The 23,330-nt window shown below is 55.1% G+C and overlaps 4 protein-coding genes across 4 annotated transcripts; 2 read left to right on the top strand and 2 right to left on the bottom strand.

The window, feature by feature from the left end:
- Window positions 1-655: 655 nt before the first annotated feature.
- On the bottom strand, window positions 656-2,728 carry HRG_09823 (DDE superfamily endonuclease domain-containing protein; the record flags this gene model as incomplete). The annotated part of the gene is made up of 4 exons (XM_044868294.1): window positions 656-1,227; window positions 1,299-1,957; window positions 1,984-2,413; window positions 2,479-2,728. The coding sequence occupies 4 exons, from the start codon at window positions 2,726-2,728 to the stop codon at window positions 656-658; spliced, it is 1,911 nt and encodes a 636-aa protein (XP_044716875.1).
- A 5,415-nt stretch (window positions 2,729-8,143) lies between these two features.
- Window positions 8,144-11,944, bottom strand: HRG_09824 (endonuclease-reverse transcriptase domain-containing protein; the record flags this gene model as incomplete). Its single annotated transcript, XM_044868295.1, has 10 exons — window positions 8,144-8,299; window positions 8,354-8,425; window positions 8,474-8,561; window positions 8,640-9,060; window positions 9,123-9,185; window positions 9,263-9,807; window positions 9,959-10,406; window positions 10,904-10,953; window positions 11,093-11,329; window positions 11,385-11,944. 10 exons carry the CDS (start codon window positions 11,942-11,944, stop codon window positions 8,144-8,146), a joined length of 2,640 nt encoding a protein of 879 aa, XP_044716876.1.
- A 1,230-nt stretch (window positions 11,945-13,174) lies between these two features.
- Window positions 13,175-14,996, top strand: HRG_09825 (MULE transposase domain-containing protein; the record flags this gene model as incomplete). Its single annotated transcript, XM_044868296.1, has 7 exons — window positions 13,175-13,292; window positions 13,359-13,502; window positions 13,587-13,841; window positions 13,894-13,991; window positions 14,035-14,415; window positions 14,463-14,712; window positions 14,770-14,996. The coding sequence occupies 7 exons, from the start codon at window positions 13,175-13,177 to the stop codon at window positions 14,994-14,996; spliced, it is 1,473 nt and encodes a 490-aa protein (XP_044716877.1).
- A 2,310-nt stretch (window positions 14,997-17,306) lies between these two features.
- HRG_09826 (retrotransposon nucleocapsid protein) lies at window positions 17,307-21,670 on the top strand (the record flags this gene model as incomplete). The annotated part of the gene is made up of 12 exons (XM_044868297.1): window positions 17,307-17,718; window positions 17,773-17,880; window positions 18,041-18,748; window positions 19,270-19,363; window positions 19,428-19,576; window positions 19,625-20,196; window positions 20,263-20,469; window positions 20,745-20,799; window positions 20,930-21,117; window positions 21,175-21,338; window positions 21,402-21,523; window positions 21,567-21,670. 12 exons carry the CDS (start codon window positions 17,307-17,309, stop codon window positions 21,668-21,670), a joined length of 2,883 nt encoding a protein of 960 aa, XP_044716878.1.
- Between the last annotated feature and the right edge of the window lie 1,660 nt (window positions 21,671-23,330).

The raw sequence follows: 23,330 nt of genomic DNA on the forward strand, positions 1-23,330 counted from the left end.
GGGCGGAAGAAGGAGCCTCGTTCCTCAAGGCATACAGGAGACCGGCCCTTGCAGGGTCCGCCAATGCCTTGAGGAACGAAGGAACGACGAAGGTGGCGGTGAAAAGTGGCTGGTGGGCACGGAGCGGGGGTGTGGCGAAGGACGCGGAAGAAAGATCCTTTCGTCACGTCGTTCCTCGTTCCTCAAGGCAAAACGCGATGCACACTGCCAGACGCAAGTACAGACTTGCTCTGGACAGAGGGCGAGCCCTCGTATTTATGCCTGATGGCGGTGACGCCATCACGTGTGGCATGGTCGGCACCCTGCCTTATTGTCTAACGATCCATCCGGTCCCCGTGTGTCCGGGTCTGCTACTAGGGGGCCTCAAAGTCGGCCAATCCCGTGACAGCTCCACAGTCACGGGGGCGGTTGACCTAGAAAAGCTCGTTGACCTGGAAAAAGAAGTACATAAGAGCCCCGCCATTTTGCTAGAACTTAAAAGTACCTCTCTTCCCGCGATAAGTGCAACACATGTTCGCTTTATTGCAAGCTAGTCATAGCAATGCAAATGCATCACCATACTGCCTTTGAGGTGTTTTTGGTGTTTTGGCATCGAATTGAGCTCTATTCGATTTCTTCTTCCTTCCCAGCCTCGAGCGCGTCTTATGATTCCTCTTCATCGCATCTCGATGCCGTCAGCTTCCAAGGAAAGCGTCTGACGGCAAATAGCACGCTTATTTGCCTCCATCACCACTAATTCGGCTGCTTCCTTTACAATCTCGCGATCATAGTACTCCGGCCACATGATCGCCTTGCTTTGCCCTACGCCGCGGTTGTGTAGCTCGCGGAGAATCCTGTAGCTTGCGCACATCCACTCATTGCAATTGAGGTGTGCGCGCTTGTCGCCCTTGGCCCAGAGACCTCTGATGTCTCGAATCCTCGCCTCTGTGATGCTAATCCTGACGTTGAAGCGTACCTTGCGAAGCCAGCGGCGTATATAGCCAGCTTCGTCGCGAACCTCCTTATTCCTGACTCTCTGTGCCTCCTCTTCTTGTGCCGCTTGTCTATTGTATTCGTCTCGGGCGACTCGAATTCTAGCGTCACCGACGCTTAATGGGCCGTATCTCGCTACAATAGTTGTCTGTTGCTGGAGACTGGAGCGCTTGGCTTGTTTCTCTTTTATCTTCGTCATCTCGGCCGTTGCGGTGATGCCGTTGAGAGCGAGGTTTTGTCGGCTTTCCGCGCCTTCTCATAGACGTATGTGACGGAGGAGTCAACGGCATGTGGGAGTCAACTGATGTGGCTAGACGAAGCTGTACGTAGGCGTGATACCTCTGAATCGTAGAGAGGTTGAGTCTCGGCGTTGAAACATTGTTCCAGTTGAATCGTTGAATCGAGGGCGGCGTGTGGCGATGGTGTTGATGGTCTTGCTGCCTGAGGCCCGCCCTGAGGCTCGCTTTCGATCGAGCCCGGCAGGTCCTTAATAGCCACTTCTTCTGTGAGCGACGAGAGCGTGTCTTGAAGCTGAGAGAGCACGATCTCGGGATTGAATGGGAAGAGGCCACATTTCTGCCAAGATGAGAGAATTGTGTGCTTTTTGAAGGTGCGAGTGCGGACCTCTTGAAGATGATATAGAAAATCGGACTTGTTAAAGTCATATGCCCCGTCAGCAATCTCACGATGTAGAACTTGTTGATGCCAGTGTTTGTATGACCTAAAAACGCCGACATCAAGAGGTTGAAGCTGATGTGTAAGATGGGGAGGCATTGGGAAGACCTTAATGTTGTGATCGAAGCAGAAGTGAACCATCTCTTCTGTATAGTGATTATCACAGCTATCCATAAGTAGAAGCCGCTTCTGAAGTGGATCAACTGGTCTCGTGTGTTTCTCGAAGTGTTTGATCCATTCAATCGCGATGACATCGTTAATATACCCCTTTTGGCTGGTTGAAATGATGGTATCGTCGTCAAGGCTGTTGCTAACCCAACGGGCAGGAATTTGGACCCCAGGAGTATCACAAACGAAGGAATGCAACTCCCAGCTGCAGAAATAGCCTCAATCGCTGTGACCGACACTGTATCGTGAGCGTCAGATAAAATAGGGGTATCAATCTCGCGGAAGGTCCAAATAAATGTGCCTTTATGTAGATATCCCACCATGAAGCCCGTCTCGTCGAAATTCCAGGTGTTCTTAGGGAGAATCTCATCTTTCTCGATCGTTTGAGACCAGCCGCGAAAAAAAACCTCAACGTGGATGCGATCTTGCATAGCCTTCCGTTTGATGTCTCGCGCTGCTGCTCTTCGACGGTGGAAGAGTTCTCTATGCCGCTGTATAAAGCGCTTGGCCCAGGCTCGCGATGCTGTAGCTCCCACGCCCTTTGCCTTGAGAATGGCGTTGGCGTGTTGTTGGAGCGCACGACCCTGGATGTGGTGCCCTGTGTGATGCGGCGATGTGCCCAGCAAAATACCTCCTCTTCATCCGAGGGATCAAGCAGGGCACGGTTGCCCCCATTCTCGGCCGTTGAGTGATGCCCATTGACTCGATAATAGAGGCGCTTGTAGGGTACGCCAAGCGCCTTCGCCGCGGCCACAATTGAGCCGTAGAAGCCCTCGTAGTAGAGCTCTGCTCCTGCAATACCGGTAGTTCGCGTCTCGAGGTTTGCGGTTGTATGGCGCGAAAAGTTGGGTAAGCCGGTGGCAGAATCGATCCATTTTTGGACAGCAGACTCTTTAGCTTTTGAAGAAGCCATAGTCAAAGAATTGGCCTTCCCTCGACGACTATTGAGATAGTGACGTGGCGATAAAAATGTAGTGTTATGACGCCATCGTGAAATGGGTTCTGAATTATTGCCATAGGGGGGTATACGGATATGCGGGGTCGAATTGTAACTATGGTAGATATGATCTTAAACATGTCTACTTTTTATTGTATGATGCGTGCACACTAATTGAAGTACCCTGTTTTTTTCCAGGTCAACGAGCTTTTTCTAGGTCAACCGCCCCCCCGTGACTGTGGAGCTGTCACGGGGATTGGCCGACTTTGAGGCCCCCCTAGTAGCAGACCCGGACACACACGGGGACCGGATGGATCGTTAGACAATAAGGCAGGGTGCCGACCATGCCACACGTGATGGCGTCACCGCCATCAGGCATAAATACGAGGGGCTCGCCCTCTGTCCAGAGCAAGTCTGTACTTGCGTCTAGCAGTGTGCATCGCGTTTTGCCTTGAGGAACGAGGAACGACGTGACGAAAGGATCTTTCTTCCGCGTCCTTCGCCACACCCCCGCTCCGTGCCCACCAGCCACTTTTCACCGCCACCTTCGTCGTTCCTTCGTTCCTCAAGGCATTGGCGGACCCTGCAAGGGGCCGGTCTCCTGTATGCCTTGAGGAACGAAAGGCTCCTTCTTCCGCCCCCTCCGTAAGCTCGGATCGCATGGTGGCCCGTGCACGCCTGCGCCGCCTTTCCAGCCACCTCCACGCCACCTTCTCCAACCGTCAACCCTTCCCGCTGCTCCCGCCCCATTATTACCCGCCCAACTGGCCGCTCCGCCCATGCTTCCGCCCTCTCCCTCGCAGCGGTGAAGGTGTGCGTTTCGTGGAACGAAAGCAGTTCTTTCTTCTGAAGCAAAGCAAAAACGGGATGGGCAGACACTCCTCTGTGCAGTCTGATTGCCCTCCAACGTCGGGTGGAGGCGAACGTTGCGAAGGAAGAACGGCCTTCCAGATTAGTCTACAGAGATAGGATCCGATGGGAGTCGGCGACTTTTTAAACACGCACGGCGACTTAAGCCCCATTTGGAAGAGGACCCGCCACCAAAATTTGCCGGCCCCCTTTCCGCTCCCTGTGCCCGATTTTTAGTCTCCCTGTGCACCTTACCGTATTAGGTAGAAGCATCGCGAATCGGCCAAGACATGCATTTGTGTGTGCAACACACCAATTAGAAGGTAGTCACGGATTGTAGAGTCTTGCGTTGAACATTATGAACTTGAAGCTATTCGCACATTTCCTCCATATCTTCTAGCCGCATTACAAGCTCATACGGCTGCCGCATTGCGTGGCCTCTTTTCCGCCGTGGCGAGCGTTCCCCCTTTCCTCTAACTGTAGCGTTACTTATCTGCGAAGCCGGGGCGGCATGAATCCTCCTTCCACTGATGTAGGGTGCTAGAAAGAGGGTCGAGGACCCAAGGGTAAAGAGACGAGGGCGCTCGCGATGCCCCGTTGAGAACCTCCTTGACGCGGCGGCCGCGGCGGCTCGTGATATTCGAAGGCGGAGGTAGCCGCCGCATAAGTTGGGTGGCAGACTCTGAGCGCCGGAAAGTCTGCGGCTGCTGGTATGAGGTCGGTTGTGTAGGCGTTTGACGGATCACGATGTCGGCTTGTGGTGTTGACACCGACCACGAAGCTATAGCCGGCCCAATGCCAAGATAGTTGCCAATAGCCTCAAGCCGCGAAAGCACTGTCTGCAAGACTGGCTGCCGCTGTTGCTGTTGCCCGCGAGGCTGTGACTGTTGCGAAGCTGGTGGGGTAGCTGCTGCTGCCGCTGCTGACGAGGCCACAGGTGCAGTTACAGCGGCTGTTGCAACGGCTGCAGTCGTGGCCACAGGTGCAAAGGCTATGGCTCTGGCTGGTCTGCGGCGCCGGGCAATGACTCGAGGATCGCGAATTCGTCTGTATGGGTCTGTGACGGCAAGATCCTGCCGTAGAAGCCAGTGGCTGTCCCACAAGTTCAAGGGCAAGGGTCTTGTAGCTATAACTTTGCGGCTAGTCCTCCCTTGGACCTGGAGGTACGAGGCGATAATATGCTTGCAGGGCAGCCCGTATTGGGCAGTGAAGCTATTCCCACATTCCCCAAGTGGCCGCTCTTGTGGTTTGAGGAGGCCGGCCGAGGCGGCTAGTGCCTGTTTCTGTACAAGCTCGAGAGACCGATATGACGCCTTCTCGACGGCATCCTCATATAATGGTAGCCGGAACGGGTCGCGAGTCCGTCGTGATTCGCGCTCAACGGTCCGATCATGGTGTTCTCGTGAGGTTGAGGCTTGTAGTTGCAAGGCATGATATAATTCAAGCAGGTTCGACTGGCCGTTGCGAAGGAAGGTGCGAGAGCTTGAGTGAAGGGATTCACAAGGCGAGGTCGTTGTGTGGCCCCAGTTGCGGTAACGGCAGACCCAAGCGCGCGCCCATTGTGTTCGTACAGGCATCCAGATCTCTTCTACATACCTAAGAATAATGTGCTGGTCTGAGAAGGCGCCTTTGACGATGCCCCAGCGGCTGTTGAACTCGTCCTCGGTCGGGGCATACACTACGGACCGGAAGGCTGTTGTGAAGGCACAGGGCCTCTTTTTCCGGCAGTGGCTCCGGTAGCTGCAGAGCGCCCGGGTCTTCATCGTCTTGGGGCTCTTGCGGCGGGTCAAATGGGTCATCATCGTCATAGTCGCCAAGCCAGCGCTTCTTCGCGTTTGTAGTGATGTTCTTCATGATATGCCACGTACAGACCTGTAGCTGCGAGTCCGGGAAGGTAGCCGACAATGCAGCGCGCGCAGCAGCGTCATAGTCCGTGATGATAACGTGTGGGATAAAGGCATTGCCGTCAGCCTCGCCTCTTAGCCTTGCCTTTGACTGTAACCACTCGCGAAGCTGTATAAAACACCAGGTAAATGCGTTCGTGTCTTCGGAAGGATTAAACAGAAAGCCACAGGAAGATAGAGCCCAAGGCAGTGATTCCATTGATCTCTAGCAGCTTGAGGCCATATCTATTCGTGTTGTTCGTTACGTCGGCCATCATGAGGTGTGAATGTTGTGCCCAAAGCCGCAAGGCAGGGTCAAGGCCCACAATCTGGTAGAAGAAGCGATCCTCATCGTCAAGTAGCTCTTTATGGAAGGCACCTTCCTCGTCGAGCCTGGCAATAAGCGCTTGTGTGGATGTATGTGCCCCAAGCTCCCGGAGACGAAGCCGGGCACAGATATTCGCGATGTCCTGCTCTGTTGCAAGTAGCCGCGGGTTCTTAGCCCGAAGAGCAAGAAGGATCTGCCGCGCCGTTAAGCCAGCATCGCGAGATAAATCTTTAACCTGCTGGAGTTGATGTGGATGAAGGCGCCGGTATTCTGGGAAGGCGCCGGCCCTATTGGCCTCATGGTTGTGCCTTGGGCACATCACAGAGACTCGCCAGAGGCCTCCCTCTAGCTTCAGGCGCACAACCTTGACTCTAAACGGGCAGGAAGTCCGCCTAGTGCCAGTCTTCCGGAGTCCTAACGAGGCTGACTTGTATTCACGGCCGCCGCATGCGCATACGATGTCGTAACGGCGTGGGAGCCCATGTTCGTAGTTGCTTGGCTTGAACTTAACTATGGCGTAGCCTTGGCAGCGCGCATGCCGCTGGAGCTCGTCAAACGCATCGTCAAAGGTCTCAAAGAGTGGCATATTGTTTGGCGGGGCTGGAGAAGCATCTTGACAAAAGAACGGTTTGATTAGCTGCTTTGTGGCGGTTGTGTGCCTCTGGAAACTTAGCTGCGCAGACGCGATGTGGTATTGCGAGGTGGGTGGTTATCACGAGTTATTTTGGCTTGTGGTGTTGTACCAGGAGGCTGCTTGCCGCGACGCCAATTGTGTGTATTATGGTGTGTTACGCGTCTACGTGTGGAGTCTTGCCAAGTACGGTAAGGTGCACAGGGAGACTAAAAATCGGGCACAGGGAGCGGAAAGGGGGCCAAATTTGCCGCGCGCCTTCCCAACGAGCGCTTTCTTTACCGCGCCCGGCCTAGCCCCCTGCCTCGTCACGCCTTTTTTTTTTTTTTTTTTTTTTTGGTTGTATTACGCCCGGAGGGTTCCCCCATAGAGCCACTACGCTAGCCTGTCTACCTTCTGTACATTGTTCCATCTCACCCAAAGCCCCACGCTTCTTTTCATCTGTTTCCAGCCTCGTTCGCTATGACATGACAGGCCTGCTTGAAGGTCAGTTTCTCCAAGTGTTCAGCGTCCTACCTTCAGCGACTGAAGCGCGGTCTGCCAAGTTGAAGGCTGTTGTGTTAGTACGATTGTCCCTTGATCAGCACATGGCCCGTTGCCGGTCCATGCTAAAACGTTTCGTTGCCAATGCGAACTGTATTGTCGCCCGCACAGCCCCCATATCAGGCTGCCACTTGTCGTCGTCTGACTCTGCCTTGCCACCTAGGAAGAAGGACAAGTCTCCCATCTTCCCGCCTGCATATCGACTCATGATTTCTCGTTGTACCGTCCATTTTCTGCATCGGAAGAGGAAATGTTCCACCGTTTCCGCCGACTGTCCACACGTGCATTCATCCGATTCTACTGCCCCGATTTTGCAAAGATAGCTATTCAGCCGCGATTTGCCAGTTCGAAGCTGTACCAACACTTCCGATTCCTTTCTTTTCAGCTCGTCGTATAGCTTGCGGGTGTGCTTGCCCGGCAAAGCCTTATCGATGCGCTTCGAGTAGTTTCAACTCCTTCTGGAATCTGACGGACTCGAGTGTGTCCGTTGAGCAGCAAACGTAACGTGGTTGATCTTGCTTGGAACGTTGCTGGTTCGGCGACGCATTCATCTCGCGTCGCCCTTTTCGCTTGCCTTTGGCCAGTGGCCCGAGTGAACTCCTCATTCTTTGCAGGCACCCAACGAAGTCTGACTCTACAGCCTCTTCTCGCCAGAAACTCAACAGATCCGTATATCGCCCGTATCGTGCACTGGCCAGACTGCTGCCGTGGCCGCCCGATGACTTGCAGGACAGAGCGGTTGCTTGTCACAACTGTGAGGTCTCGGTCACGAAGGCCTAGGGAACACACCTCAGGGCCGTGGCGATTGCCTCGAGTCCTGCTGTGTAGGCATTCTGCTCATCACTGGAGCCGAGTGACGGAATAGCTGGCCAGCACCTCGTCTGCGCTGTTGAGGAGAGCGTCTCGAACGACGCCCCCCAACCCGACCTTGCCTTTCCTTTGAGAGCTGGATGTCGCGATAGTGATGTCCTCCGGGTCATCCGACTTCAGCACCTCCACTCGGTTCGTCTCATATGTTACCTGCACTCGGTCGTCCCACGGCGCCAGTGCGAACTCGTGGATGGTTTCCAGGCGTTTGGTATCTAGTCTTTCCATCGCCGAGGCAAGCTTCTGCATTGGCGAGGCATACCTTCTGTTCAGCTTCAGCTTCAAGGATGTCAGGGATGCGTCCTCGGCAGCGTCTGCGTTCTGATCCAGAATCTCGACGCCGCTTGAGCATGGCGTTCTCGAAATGATTGCACGCTGGCCTCGGCCTCGGCCACAGCCGTCGCGACCGTACGGAACCCTCCCGTGATCGCCTGGGCTCCGACTCGCTGGGCCCTCTCGATCCACGTTGCTTCTTTCGCCTTGCATGCATGCGACCAAACGTTGGAGGCATAATCCATGGTCGGCGCTACGGTCGCAGTGAACAGTTGCCTTGCCGTTCGTGGTGAGGCCATCTTCAGTCGTTTCAGGCACATGGCAGCGGTCAGCCCCTTGGCGGCTACTCCGGCGATATGCTCCTTGAAGCGAAGTGCTTGATCCATGATGACTCCCAGCAGCTTCACATTGTCCTTCGGCTTGACATCATTCCCTCTGATGGTGAAAGGCGAGTCGCTGTCGCGTTCTGCGATGCGTGTGAAGTGAATGACGGACGTCTTGTCCACTTCAAACGTGGCGCCGCTGCGCTTCTCCCACTCGAGCGCATCATCGATAATCGACTGAATACCATCTCTGTTCGACTCGGCCGTTGGTCCAGTGACCCAGGCAGAGTAGTCGTCCACGAAGGCGATGGAGCCGCTGTTGTTACTGATTCGCTTCTGCACCAGGTCCGCATTGAAGAACAGAAATGCCACCGGTGATAGTGGAGATCCTTGGGGTAAGCCGGCCTGCGCCAGGGCTTGCTGCTCGGATGTGTGCCCGTTGACAACCACCGATGCGGTCCGTTCCGAGCAGAATGCGTCTACCCACTTGACCAGGCGACTCGGGATGCCTCGAGCTTTCATCCTCTCAAGCAGCCGCTCTTTGCAAACTCCATTGTACGCCCCTTTGACGTCGAAGCTGACGAGACTCAAAACCTGCCCATTCTCCAAGCCTTATATATCCGCTCCTGCAGAAGCACGAGTGCTTGGTCTGCCGACCTGCGTTTCCGTGCACCAAAGTGGTTCGCGGGCAACAGCCCATGAGCTTCGACTGCATAGCTGATGCGTTCTGCTACGACTGCTTCCAGAATCTTGCCAGGGTTGACAGCAGTGAGATCGGTCGCCACGCCTTGGCCAGAGTGTAATCGTCCTTACCCGGCTTCTTCAGCGGGATGATCTTGGCCGTCCGCCATTGATGGGGCACCACGCCCTCTCGAAGCGATAAGTCGAAGAGCGTCCACACCCGATGCTTGACCACGTGCCAGAGCTTCTTCCACACAATCACAGGGAGGCCGTCCTCCCCCGGCGCTTTCCAAGACTTGGCCGCCATCACCTTTTCCTCAATCTCTTGCAAGGTGAGGTCGGGCATGGTTATCGCTTCTCTTTGCGGACGCTCACCCTCCGGTTCGATCATGGTTGGCAGAGGCGGGAAGAAGGTGCTCAGGAGCTCCTCACCTTGCTCTCCTTTGCCTTTGGTGATCGAGCCGTCGGCTCTCCTCAACGGCGGCACCTTGTCATCGAACACATTCACGCCGGGTTTCAGATACTTGACCACTTTCCAGATGTTGTTCTCGTCGGTGACGAAGTCGTCCCAATGGGACTTCTTCTGTTTCCGCACGTTGTCGTGGTACTCCTTGGCAGCGTCCTGGCGCGTTGCTCCAGATCCGGCTGCGGTTGACCGGCTCTTCGCTGCGCCCTTGCTTGATTGCGCCAATACGTGTACGTTTGCCGCAGTCGCGTCAGGTCCTTTGTCCACCATCGCTTCGCGTATGGCGGCGGCTGTGCCCGAGGTGTCAGATCATGAAGCACCTTGGTGACCACCCTCATGAGCTGATCCGCCTGCGTCTGTACCCCACACTCCACGGAAGAGGCCGAAGCTCGTCCTCGACCCTGGTTGCGATGGCGATCCACGGCGCGTTCTTGAGCATCAGGCGCTGTGGAAACGTTCTCTCCGGTACTTGAATGTCGAAGGCCGTCTGGATCGCTCTGTGGTCTGACCCGTGATCTGTCGGGTGAGTCATGCAGGATATCACCTCGTCTGCCAGTTCTGCCGATGCCAGCACCAAGTCGATGGTGCTCTCCTCGTCCGCCCTTTGCCACGTTTTCGTCCCTCTCGGCAGGAGGCTGCTGAGACCAAAGTCGTTCATCAGGTCGATGATGGGCTGGCCCTCCCCCTGTCTGCTCGCTGACACTTCATCTCCGCCCCAGAGGAGATCGTGGCGGTTGAAGTCTCCCGCCAGAACCACATCTGTGCGGTTTCCTGTCCCATCACGGAAGCGATCGATCAGGTCGCGCAGCGCTCCATCGCGCTCGTCAGCGCCTCGTCGTTCTTTCCTTGCACGTACACTGATACCACCATCACTTCCTCCTCGAGTCGGAGCACCACTGCTGTGAGATCGGCCGACGGCACAGGCACTTGCTCCGCCTCAAGGTCACTTCGGATCCAAAGCATGCTACGGATCGGCCACAGGCCGTCACGAGCACACGTCGGTATCATCTTTGTCCAGTTATGGTGTCCCATAGGGCTCGTCACCACCTCTCCGTCGATAACACGCGCATACGGCTCAGAAAGAGCCAGCACAGCAAAGTCCTTGAGGCCTGCGTCGTTCATCAGGCTTTGCTGCACCACATCACTCTTGTGCGCATTCAGCTGTAGGATGCGGAGGGACTCAAGCATCACTGTTCGGGTTCCTCATCCTACATTTCCAGCTGAACGACTCGTGCGGTCCGCCACACGGGACGCATTTTGGCTCAATTGCTGTGCACTCTCTGTGGTGATGCCCAACCTTTGCGCACTTGCCGCATGTCCGCTGCTTCTTGCATGCATATGCTTTGTGACCGATCTCCTGGCAGTTGAAGCATTGGATTGGTCCCGTTCTTGGCTCGAATACATAGGTGGTGGCTGACTCTCCCGCTAGGTCAAAGTAGTGCCCTTCTAGAAGCCTTTCTGCGTCGCTTTTCTTGGTGACATACACCACCATGGACCCGTACGCTTTGCCAGACTCTCGTTTGCTCAACCAGGAAATCTTGCCAATGGTCACTCTGTTTTCGGCACTCAAGGCCTCGATCGCTCCAGGCAGAACGTTGCCTTCCGCGTCAAGGATTGCTGTGCGGTTGGCGTTGTCGACTCGGACCGGGTACAGCTGGTCTCGCATAACTCGTGAACCTTCCACGGCTGTCTTCTGCGCAGCCTCTTTGACCATCTGAAGCTCGGCTTCGTCTCTGCAGACGATCTTGACTCGGTCGGCATTCCGGGACTCTCACGACTGCTGCGCACCTCCAGGTCTCTTGTCCGTTCATCGCTCTCATCTCAGTCTCGATGGCCTGGCGAATTGATCCGATTTGCGCTTTGTTCTTGTTCGACTCGCTGACGCGAGATGTGTCGATGGTACAATGGAGAGGATCGCTGGCTGTCTGCTGCTTTCTTGGGACAGCTACGCTGGATAGACTCGTCGGCGGGCTCGCTGGCAGTGTGCGCGCAATATCGGCAAACGTTGCTCGAGCGCCGCTTGACAGAGTCACCTCACCCGAAGCATTCAGCTTCTGCGTAAGCTGGGCCAATTGCTCTTTTAAAGCGGCGACTTCTCTCTGAAGATCCTGGTGTCCCCGTTTTAATTCCGCGTCGTGCTCATCGCTCTTGCGTCGAAACTCTTCCTTGGATTCCTGGACTTGGACCTCCAAGCCTCGGATCAGATCTTCCTGTCCTTGAATGATGGTGCTTTGCTTGTAAACCGTGGCGCTCAGCTTCCTGATCGTGTCGCTTTGCTCGGATACTCTATGTTTCAGGTCCACCATCTCGTTCCCCATATTCGCCAGCATCTCTAGAACCCTCTGCATCATCGATTTGGCGGTCTCCACACTGCTGCGTGACTTCACCTCGTCAACTCTTTCGCCTTCATTGCCGACCGATGAGACCCGCGTCGTTCGGGCCGTGACTCGCTTCGGAGCCCTTGCGGATGCATTTTCCAGTGATCGCAACGTATCTTGCACGCGTCCGCTGGGCGTCATCCTCGCGTCGGACGCGTCGATGGCGTCGGGCTAGTTGGATCTAGCCCCGCCACGTCCGCCAGGACCGCCACTTCAGGCTCTGCCATGATGGCAAGCAAGAGCCACACCTATCCCAGAGTAAAGAAGGATGAAGAACTATCTACGACGAGGAACTGACGCAATCCCTCTCAACGGCGAAATTCCGTTAACAATCTCTCGTCACGCCTTTCCTACCCGTAGCTCGCGAGTTCCAAATTAAAGTGGGGCGTGGCACGGGTAGCACCTGCAATTGCATTTGAAGCTATCATCACATAACCGCTCTTTTCAACACAACCACAACGCCGCCACCACGATGACTACGATCGAGCCGACCGAGCCCTATAGCCCTGAACCCGAGCCTATCGAGAATAGGGTTTTTGCACTTATGCCGAGGCCCTGAAGCCCTCAAGGATGATGAGCTTGCTCGCGGTTACGTGGCAGTTGTTGCAAATAGCAAGACTGCCGGCAAGGCCAAGCGCAAAGAGGGCACGATCCGCTGCCAATACAGTGGCGGTTACAGACCTTGGCGAGAAAACGAGGGCAAGTACAAGACTTCGACGAGGAAGTCAGGATGTGACTTTTATAGTACTATCCGCTTCTATCGACCTACACAGTCATACAGAGTCACTCTCAAGGCCGCCTCCCACTCCCACGAACCTCTCTTTGCGCCTGCTGCTTCCTCTATCGTCCGTCAACGCAGCCAACGCAAATTTGGTATCGAGAGGCTATACGAGATTGTTGAGGGCCACAGCAAAAACCCAGCCAATACGCTCAAAGGTATCGCGAAAACGATCCAGCGAGACTATCCTGAGGTCCTCATCAACTTTGCCGACGTAGCCTTCATCCAGCAACAACTTCGTCTTTTCCGTTACGGTGCCAGCACATCTACACAAGCGTTTATCGACGTACTCAACGAGGCCCAGACTAGAGGAAGTCGCCAACTTTACAGTTAACCGTGGCCCTGACGGCAAGCTCTGGAGGATATTCTGGACATACGCTGACTGCATTGCTGACTGGAAACGTAATCCTGAACTTCTCATCATGGATAATACGTACAAGGTCAACCGCTTCAACCTGCCACTCCTCCAGGTCGTTGGCACTACGGGACTTCACAAAAGTTATAGTGTTGCGTTTGGTCTTGCCGCCAAGGAGGATGAGGGTGCCTTTAGTTGGATGCTCTCACAGCTACATACCGCTGCTGAGCAAGCTGATATCCCTCATCCAGGCGTTATAATTACTGACTTCGACGAGGCTCTTAAGAACGCCCTCAACGCTATCTTTCCACAGTCACAGCAACAACTCTGCACTTGGCACATCATGAAGAACGTGGTCCTCCACATCAAGAAGAAGTGGGTAGGCACCCTCGATGGTACCGAGATTATGGGAGATGGAGGCGATGACGAAGACATCCGCCTCGCCGCCGAGGCTGCCCTTGCCACAAGTCACGATGCAGACCGACCAGAACGACCGATCGACCGTGCCGCCGAGGCACAGATACAACACGCCTCTCAGCTAGCAGACCAGTTCGTCAGGGAAGAAGACCCGGATCGTGAAGGCAACGAGGCAGCGCCGCCGCCGCCCCAACGGTCCTTCAAGCACACGGCTGATGGTATTCGTGATGCCTGGGTATCAGTCATGAGGGCACGCACGCCCGAGGAGTGTAACGAGCAGTGGGATCTTCTCTGTACAGAGTTTTCTGACCAGCACGGTAGCCCAGACCCTATTACCCTCGCACTGATTTACCCTATTATTATTAACAGCTATAGCCCTCGTCAACTACTTCCGTACGACCTACTACCCGTGGCGTGCCCAGTTTTGCCGATACGCTATTCAACGGCACCGAAACTACGACATTACAGTGACTTCTCGTGTAGAGCACTCATCACGAGTTAAAGTCACAGTTACGCAACCGCTTTATCGACCTCTATCAGCTGCAAGAGCACATCAAAGAGCTAGTTACGGAACGGCAGACCAACCATCGCGAGTCGATTCAGACCGAGTTTACAAGGGCGAAGGTCGAATGGGGGAAGCATACGATGATGAGGTCGTTGCACCGTAAAATAGGCTGGAAGCCGATGAATCAGATCCTCAAGCAAGTCAAGTTGGCACGAGACGAACTGGCTGATAATAGCGGCCAGAGGCCATCGGTTTGCACAGGCGCCTTCACAGACCAATGGGGGCTGCCCTGCCGGCATACAATCCGTGATCTAATACTGGCTGACGAGGCCGCTGCGATCCCTTTACATCTTATTGATAGCCACTGGCTAATTCACGGCATGACAGTAAGTGTCACACTCTAGCTATAGCGCTCATACTAATTTGCTGGCAGCCTGAACAACGGCAGTACATCGAAGCAGACCACGAGCCCGATCCTAACGTTGTCCCGCCGCGCCGGCGCGCAAACAACAGACCCGAGGAGCTCCCTCCGTTAGAGGCATCTACGGGCAGGATCCTTAGTAACTGGGAGCAAGAGGAGCACAAGGCTACAGCACAGCTCGGATCACAGCCAATAGGGACGCAAAGAGGAAGAGAAAGGGCGCGGGCACTATCGCGACCAAAGGTCGAATACACTTGCTTCCGTGAGCAGCCGGGTTGATGATCTTGGCCAGCAGATCAACGACTTCATCAAGTCACAGGCAGCAGCAACGCCGGTGCCGTTATCACAAGTGCCGCCGGCCTTCCAGGGATACCAAACGACGATGCCCTCATTTCCACAGGCGCCGCCGGCCTCAAGGGATACTATATGATGCCACCGCCAGTATCACACGTGCCTGTATACATACAGGTGCCGGCGCCGGCATCCTACGCCTACACGATGCCACTTACGCCCTCACGGTGGCAGGAGCCTAGGGCTGATATTTGAAGATTTTGAAGTCGAATCGGCCTCGGGACCCTTGAATTGAATGAAGCGGAATCGGGTAAGGTCTTCAAATTCGACGAATCGAAAATCAGGAGTCTTTATTCAATTCATTCATCAAAATCTTGAATGAATGGCGATATGGTCGAAATATACGGTGAAAAAAAAGGATCACCCCGCTTCGCAGCTGCCAGCCAAGGGGCATGCAGGGGAGGAAAAGGCTAATGCCCAAAGCCACCCACCAAGGGCCTCCCTTTTCTTTCGGAGCAGACACACACGTACACATCAAGAAACTATCGGGAAGAAAGACAGACATCAGATATGTGTCAATTGCAGCGCACCTGTAGGAGCGCGTTCCACTTTTGCCTGCATGGCGCAATGGTCTTCGCAACAGAAACGAGCTGCTTTGACCCCCATCCAGGGTGGTTTTCCATATCTAAATATGGAAATACCCTTTCCATGAATGGCATGGAAAAGGTATGGATATGGATCCATGTATTTTGTAGGAATGTATCTATCTAGTGGTGTGACCAACCATGACCATGGTTGGTACGTGACCCGTACGGTCACGTGTGCGGCTGAGGGCAGCGTACCCCTTCTCTCCACGCTGGCCTCTGCCTCCTTAGATAGAGAACAAGACGAATACAACATCAGGTTAACCCTAGTACCGTCTCATTGCAGCAGCTGCCGCAGGTGCCTACCCACACTGATCAGTGACTGGCCCACGCCCGTCACAGACAGCTAAGTAGAAGAGACAAATTCCTCAACCTTCGAAGGTGCTATAGTCCGCGTCACTTTACTGTGGCCCTGAGTAGCGCTCAGAAGAAGGTTATTTGTGCTAAGAACAAGGAATCTCCCCGCTGGTTTGCCCAGCCGCGCGAGAGTCCTTCCAACTGTTGATTACGATCGCCCGCTAGTTTGCCTAGCCGTGAGCACCGGAATCGACAGGCGACCACATCGCAAACAACTAGTAAGAACGTTCGACCCTTGACGTTAAGTAGCAAGATCCCCGTCAGTTCAGTCTGGCCGCGAACGACCTACTTAGTACGCGACGCTCGACCTCCTACTTGCGACAACTCGTATACGAAGAGACCAATACGAACCCCACATCGTCTCATTCATTTGATCACGATGGCCCCGACCGCCCGAGCTATGTCCCCAGAAGCCCAGCTCGAAGAAATATGCGACCAGATGCAGGCACTAGACATCCAAGCATCCGCATTCCGACAAATTAATATCGACCTTTGGGACAACGATATCACACACGACGAAACGGACAAGATCGCAGTAACGACATATGTGGCAAAGTTCATATTCATCGTTCAATCTGGCAGTGATCAAGGATACGACCTCCTTGGTTACTTCCAACAGCATTTTGAAGAATGGACCGAAGACACATGGGACCGCGCCCGAATGAATACAAGAGAGCCCTCAGAAACTACTAAGGAAAGAGGTATCTACACAGGTTCACAAAGGGGAAATTCAAACACAATTTCTCCTATTACAAACTATCGAGAACCCACAAACCTGGCCAGAGCAGGAGTTTACGGAGATGGTGTTTGATGAGAGGACTGCTGCCTTCAGGAGGCAGACAGCATTACTAGGATCAAATGCTTCCACTAATCCCCATCCGTCTCAACCTCCTTCACCATCAGTTACGCCCTTAGCAGCACCTCGTCAAGGTCTTAACGAACCACAACCTATTAAGACCCTAACGAGCCCTGCTAACGCACCTACTCCTGCTCCGACTATCCAAGATAAACCTGCTCCGACCTCTCTTACTATTCATCCGACTTCCTACCGCTTCCAGAACCCCGATCTCGTCCAACCCGTCACCAACTCTGTCAGGGCCCTACCTGGGACCCCTGGGTTACCGTGACACACCTGGGGACTACTACGGAAACCGCGGACGGGCACGGCACCCGCGGACGGGCAGCTCCGGGCACGGGCAGCTCCGGGCACGGGCAGCTCCGACGGTAGGTACGGGCAGCCCCGTCATCCAGGTCCGAAGCGACAGGGAGGATATGAGGAGGTCACGGCGTTAGGAGTTATGTGGTTTTCTTTCCTCTTCATCTTAGTATTCTTTCGTTACAGAGTATCTTGCTAGCTTTGTCTGCAGTCCCCTTTCGCTCGCCGTGACATAATACTAAGATCGCCCTTACCGACCCCAATACCCATTTGCGTTAATTGCTCTGCCAATTGCGCTAAGTGGTTATTGCCGCCGGTCACGCCGCACACCCGGCACCCCTTACCCTACGTGGAAGATTCCAAAGATATCAGTTAGAAACTGATCTTCCGTCCGCTAGTACGCGTACGATGGCTCCTACGACGAGCGAGACTCCGGCCAGCCTAGACGGGCCCGCCGACGACCACGACTGCATCGAAGTACAGATGGCTAGTCAGAAGAACGAGAGACAACCTGATCCCCTACTTGAGGGACGAACGACAATGCAGAGACCGTTAGAAGAGACGGCTAGAGTGGGCCGCGACTTCCAGGTCCCCCAGAAACTGACAACAGACTTGCACGAGCTCCTCCTTACGGATTCCGACCAGGACCTCGTCCAGCAGTTCGCACACACCGTCCTTGCCGCGCAGGAGAACCCTACCCCCTTTACAGCAAAGACAGGCCGCACGAGCGGGACCCTAGACGCGGCCTGGGTGAAAAGCGTCATCGCGAATGCGAAACATGAGGGTCTTGCTAGGGAACTGCAACACTTAGTCAACGAACGTAACGCGGCGTTACAGTTACTTCGTTGGACGGTCGAACGGTCCAGCACCCGAGAGAAGGTTGCCCGTCAGATCCTCGAACGAGCCCTCGCGAACCAGAAGGAGCTAGGCCGTCAGGCTAGAGCTCGCCAGCAAGATCTTATGGATTACACGGACCAGATCCGTGCGATCGAGGCGAGCTATGCAGGCATCAAAGACTCTGGGGCGCTCCGACAGGATACCCCGGGCCCCTCAGGAGCACCACACACCCCACGACCTCACGCCATCTCCCCCGTCTGAAGAACGAACCCCCTCGCAGGCGCCATCGTCGACTACGTCCACAGCCCGGACCCGGCACAATACAATCAAGATCAAGGACCCGGAGCCCTTGGACAATGGATCGAATCCGCGTTACGCTGACTGGAAGGCAGCAGTGGAGCGGAAGATGGAATTAAACGCCTACTTCTTTCCCGACGAATTCGCTAGGATTACGTGGATCGCGACCCTTATCAAGGGACAAGCGCACGAGGTCCTAGCGCCCTACCTCGCGAAACAGGACGACCTCGAGATCAGATCCGTGGGTCAGATCTTCGAGCTCCTTGGGTCAGTTTACGATAACAAGAGCCACAAGTGGGAGGCGAGGCAGCGGCTGGATAGCCTGAAAATGAAACAAGGGGAGTCCTTTATCGACTTCGCAGCGAAGTTCGTAACCCTTGCGACAAAAGCAGGACTCCATGACCGAGACCGGATCACAGAGCTTCACAAGAAGCTCACCGGTCGGATCCGCCTAAACAGCCAAGATATCTACGAGCGGTACGAGGAGCTTACGTTTGCTCAATATCGTGACCGGATGACTGCCCGGTATCTTGTTCAGGTTGACGCGTTAGAGGGACTGAAGGAGGACCGAGAGGAGGTTGCGAAGACTAGGATACCGACCCCAGACCGAGGAATAATCCGCCTCCCTCGGTCAAAGGCAGTCCGATTCGCTCCCCAAACCGAGTTACGGGCCCAGCGACCCTCGACCCCGCCGACTACCACGTTGCCGTCTGATGGTACCTTTAAGGGAACTGTTTCGTTTGCAAAGACCGGGCCATCAGGCTGCCGTCTGTCCGACAAAGGATCCCCACGAGTGGCCGCACTTGTGGCGGCAGTGGGGACGGTAAACGACCAACTGAGAGCGTTATTGGAAGGGTCGGACAGCGAAGGTAGCGAGTCGCAGGACGATCAAGATGAGGAGTTCGAGGTAGCGGAAATGCCATAGCCTGAGCAAAGGCTCCGCACAGGCTATATCCTAAGTATTCGCAAGCTTACTGAGAACCTGAACTTATCGACAATTGATCACTTAATTGGCGGTCCTAGTTTTGTGATTAATAGCACGATTCGCAAACATGGTCTCGCTATCTCAGTACGCATCCTTGTGGATACCGGAGCACAAACGTGGCTATTAGGCAACTCACGCCTAACAAAGCCAGCAGCTAAACGACTCGACCTCCTAGACGCAGCTATACAGCGCCGCGTTATATTAAGGGAATTGATGGTCGTGCTCAGTGTATCACTTCTTCTATCCAAGCAGACTTCCAGCTCCAGGGGCGGACTTTCCGCGATCAACCGATCCTTGAGGCCGACCTAGGGACGAGGAACGATTTCCACCTGATCGTAGGACTTATGTTCTTGAGCCATTTCGATATCCGTCTCGACTGCCGCCGTCGTCGCCTTATCTTCCCTCCTGAGCTGGAAGCCCAGAGGACTGGATCCCGATATTGCACTTAAGGCTTCTCGTCTTATGTACCCGAAGCCAGTTTCCCTACGAGTTCAGGCCGACGTAGAGCGGCGAGACCACCTTTGGGAAGAAGCAGAAAGACAGGACCAGGAAGAAGACGGCGCGGCCCATATCATCCAGATCTCTCCCGCGATACAGGAACCAACAGGGGCCACGAGCACCATCGGCCCACGGCAACATCGTCCACGGTACTCTACTCATCGAGGGGATGACCTGGGGAAGATGAACCGAGCACTGGCGGGCATCGAGTGGAGAGACCCCTGCCAGAAGGATATCAGGCCACGGTACCAACGGAGGGCGCAGGATCTCGATATACTGATGATTTCGGCACCAGCATTCCACGCAGGTATCCGTCGCAGGAAGGACCATCGGCATGCCTACGAAGATGTGACTTTCCTCAACCTTCACATGATCGATAAGGCGCTCGGGGAAAGGGGCGAGCAGGATAACCAACAGGACGAGGACGACCGTTTCCTCGCAGAAAAGCTACCTCCAGAGCTCGCAGACCTAGCCGACGTGTTCTCCCGCGAGGACAGCAATAGGATGCCTCCGTCCCGCCCAGGGGTAGACCATAAGATCGAACTAACAGGGCCTGCTGCGTTACGAACGCACCCATTGTACAGCCTTAACCGCGAACAGCTGGAGACTATGAAGGAGTATTTACAGGATAGTCTCCAGAAGGGCTTCATTGAGCCAAGCAGCGCACAGTTCGGATCCCCTGTCTGTTTTGCAAAAAAGAAGGATGGCAAGCTGCGTTTTTGCGTAGATTTCCGGGAACTCAATCAGCTAACTAAGAAGGATCGGTACCCTATCCCTCTTATTAGCGAGACCCTAGACCGCATTGCGAAGGCGAAGATATTTACGAAGCTAGATATTAGGCAGGCGTTCCACCGGATCCGGCTCGAACCGGATTCAGTCGAACTAACCGCCTTCCGCACGCGTTACGGCCAGTTCCACTACAAGGTCCTTCCTTCGGGTTATGCAACGGGCCTAGTACGTTCCAACGGTTTATTAACACGACCCTTTGGGACTACCTCGACTCTTTCTGTACGGCCTACCTCGATGATATCCTCGTGTTCTCCGAAGATAAGAAGGAACATATGCGACACGTACGGCTCGTTCTAGAGCGACTTCGGGAAGCGGGTCTTCAAGTAGACATCAAGAAATGCGAATTCGGTGTCACAAAGACGGATTTCCTTGGGTTTATTATTAGTACGGATGGTATCTCCGTCGACCCTAGGAAAGTCTCGGCTATCCTGACCTGGCAGACCCCACGATGCAAAAAAGAGCTGCAGTCCTTCCTCGGATTCTGCAACTTCTACCGTCGGTTTATCCGTAACTACGGTAGAATCTGCCGACCCTAAACCGCTTGACAGGGAGAGTAGGTGGGATTTCGACGACCGGTGCCTTGAGGCCTTCGAGACCCTAAAGACAGCTCTAACTACCGCGCCAGTCCTCGTCCACTTCATAGAGGACCGCGAGACGAAGCTAGAGACTGACGCGTCGGATGGGGTTATCGCGGGCGTGCTCTCACAACTAGCGGACGATGGACAATGGCACCCGGTCTCGTTCCTTACGAAAACGATGAACGCAGCGGAGTGTAACTATGAGATACACGATAAGGAGCTCCTGGCTATTATCGTGTGCCTGAAGGAATGGATGCCCCTTGTATCCCTAGTCGCTCCCGGAGTCATCAAGATCTTCACCGACCACCAAGCCCTCCAGTACTTCGCTACAAAGAGGATGCTAAACGCACGGCAAGCTCGATGGATCGAGACCCTTGCTATGGTTGGATTCGAAATCCACTATCGCCCGGGCAAGCAAAACGTCGTCGCCGACGCTCTTTCCGCAAGGCCCAGGACGTGCAGTTACAGAAGGCGCTCAAGGAGTTGAACCGCTCGCAGATCCTAATCCCAGCAACTCAGTTTGCAGGGGCACGACGGGAGGGCTGCTATAGCCGCAGGCGCCGCAGGCGGAGACGACCCTACTATTGCCATATATACCCCGGTTCCGCAAGACAAGCCGAGACCCCAAACTCTAGAGATGGGTGCCTACTGGAAGGATTCGAGCTTATCGAAGCGATCCTCCAGGCAAACCGGGCTTCACCTCGCTACGCTCCGAAAGGAGCAAGCAGAGATACCAGACTCCCGGTTCCAAGTCCAGAGTGGCCTCCTCTGTTACGATGGACGACTAGTCGTCCCCGACGAGGCGAACCTACGGACTGCCCTTTGTCACGAGGCGCACCGTCCGCGAAGTCAGGCACATCCCGGCCGGAATAAGATGAGGAAGATCTTAACGAGACGGTACTACTGGCTCGGGATAGGAGGTTTTATTGACCGTTACTGCGCGAACTGCGCGGACTGCAAGCGGTCCCAAGACTCCCGCCTCCGACCAGCGGGACTACTCCAGCCACTGCCAATTCCGGAGCGCCCCTGGCAGCACATCTCTATGGACTTTAAGACAATGCCACGAGACAAGAAGGGGTATACGGCGGTCTTCGTTACGGTCTGTCGGTTGAGCAAGAGGACGTTCTCCCTACCGACATATACGACCTGTACCGCGCAGGATATGGCCTGGCTTTTCTACGAGCATATCTGGAGGACCTACGGCGCACCGGAGACCATTACGTCAGATCGCGGGCCGCAGTTTATTTCGAGCTTTGGAACGAACTTTGTCGCCTCGTGGGGACGAAGATGAAGCTATCTACGGCCGAACATCCTCAGACGGACGGTCAGACCGAGATAATAAACCAGTTCCTACAGACAAAGCTCCGTCCCTATCTAGACTACTACCAGGATAACTGGTCCGAAATGCTCCCTGCTTGGATTTCGCACACTCAACCCACCCACACGAGAGCATCGGTCTAGCACCTGCGGAGCTTGAGATGGGATACTTACCCCGAATGTCGTTCGACTGGTCCGTGGCGCCACCCACAGCGACGGCCCCCCCCAGAGAGCAGCTAGGGCGAACAGCGGCGCAGCAGTTCGCCTCCCGGGCCGCCGAGGGGGTCCGGTGGGCGAGGGAAACCCTACTCACCAAGCAGGCGGAATACAAGCGGCAGGCGGATAAACGCCGTAGGGAGGTCGACTGGGAGGTAGGCGACCTGGTATACCTGAAAAGGGACACTGGTCAACGGGACGCCCGAGTGACGGCTTGATCAACCCTACCTAGGCCCGTTTCGGGTCTTATCGGCTAAGGGCCAAACGCTTTCGAATTGGACCTACCACCAACGATGAAAATCCACCGGGTTATTAACGCTAGCCGACTACTTAAAGCGCCCTCGGATCCGGTACCAGGACAGACCTACGAACCGCCCCGCCGGTAGTCATACAGGGGAATCCGAGTGGAGATCGACCAAGTCCTTGCATCCAGGATTGCCAGGGAAAGCTGCAATACCAGGTTAGTTGGAAGGGTTGGGACCCGGACCCAGATTGGTATCTAGCGAGTAACTTCAAAAACGCTCCGCTAGCCCTACAACACTTCCACAACGCCCACCCCGATAAGCCTGGCCCTCCGGGCCGCTTAGCTGCATGGATCCAAGCAGCGGCGACGGACCAAGTCGCCCTAGACACACCAGATGACGACCTCCCGACTCAACGGCAAGACAACACAAAAATGAGGCGACGGCGGGTAACGAAGTAGGTATGTCTCTGGGTATTGGCATTACGGCATTGGTCAGAGCTCGGGGCGAGCTCTCCGGAAGGAGGGGTAGTGTCAGGGCCCTACCTGGGACCCTGGGTTACCGTGACACACCTGGGGACTACTACGGAAACCGCGGACGGGCACGGCACCCGCGGACGGGCAGCTCCGGGCACGGGCAGCTCCGGGCACGGGCAGCTCCGACGGTAGGTACG

This window comes from Hirsutella rhossiliensis (assembly GCF_020360975.1).
Source record: "Hirsutella rhossiliensis strain HR02 chromosome Unknown scaffold00013, whole genome shotgun sequence".
NCBI classification, from domain to species: Eukaryota; Fungi; Ascomycota; class Sordariomycetes; order Hypocreales; family Ophiocordycipitaceae; genus Hirsutella; species Hirsutella rhossiliensis.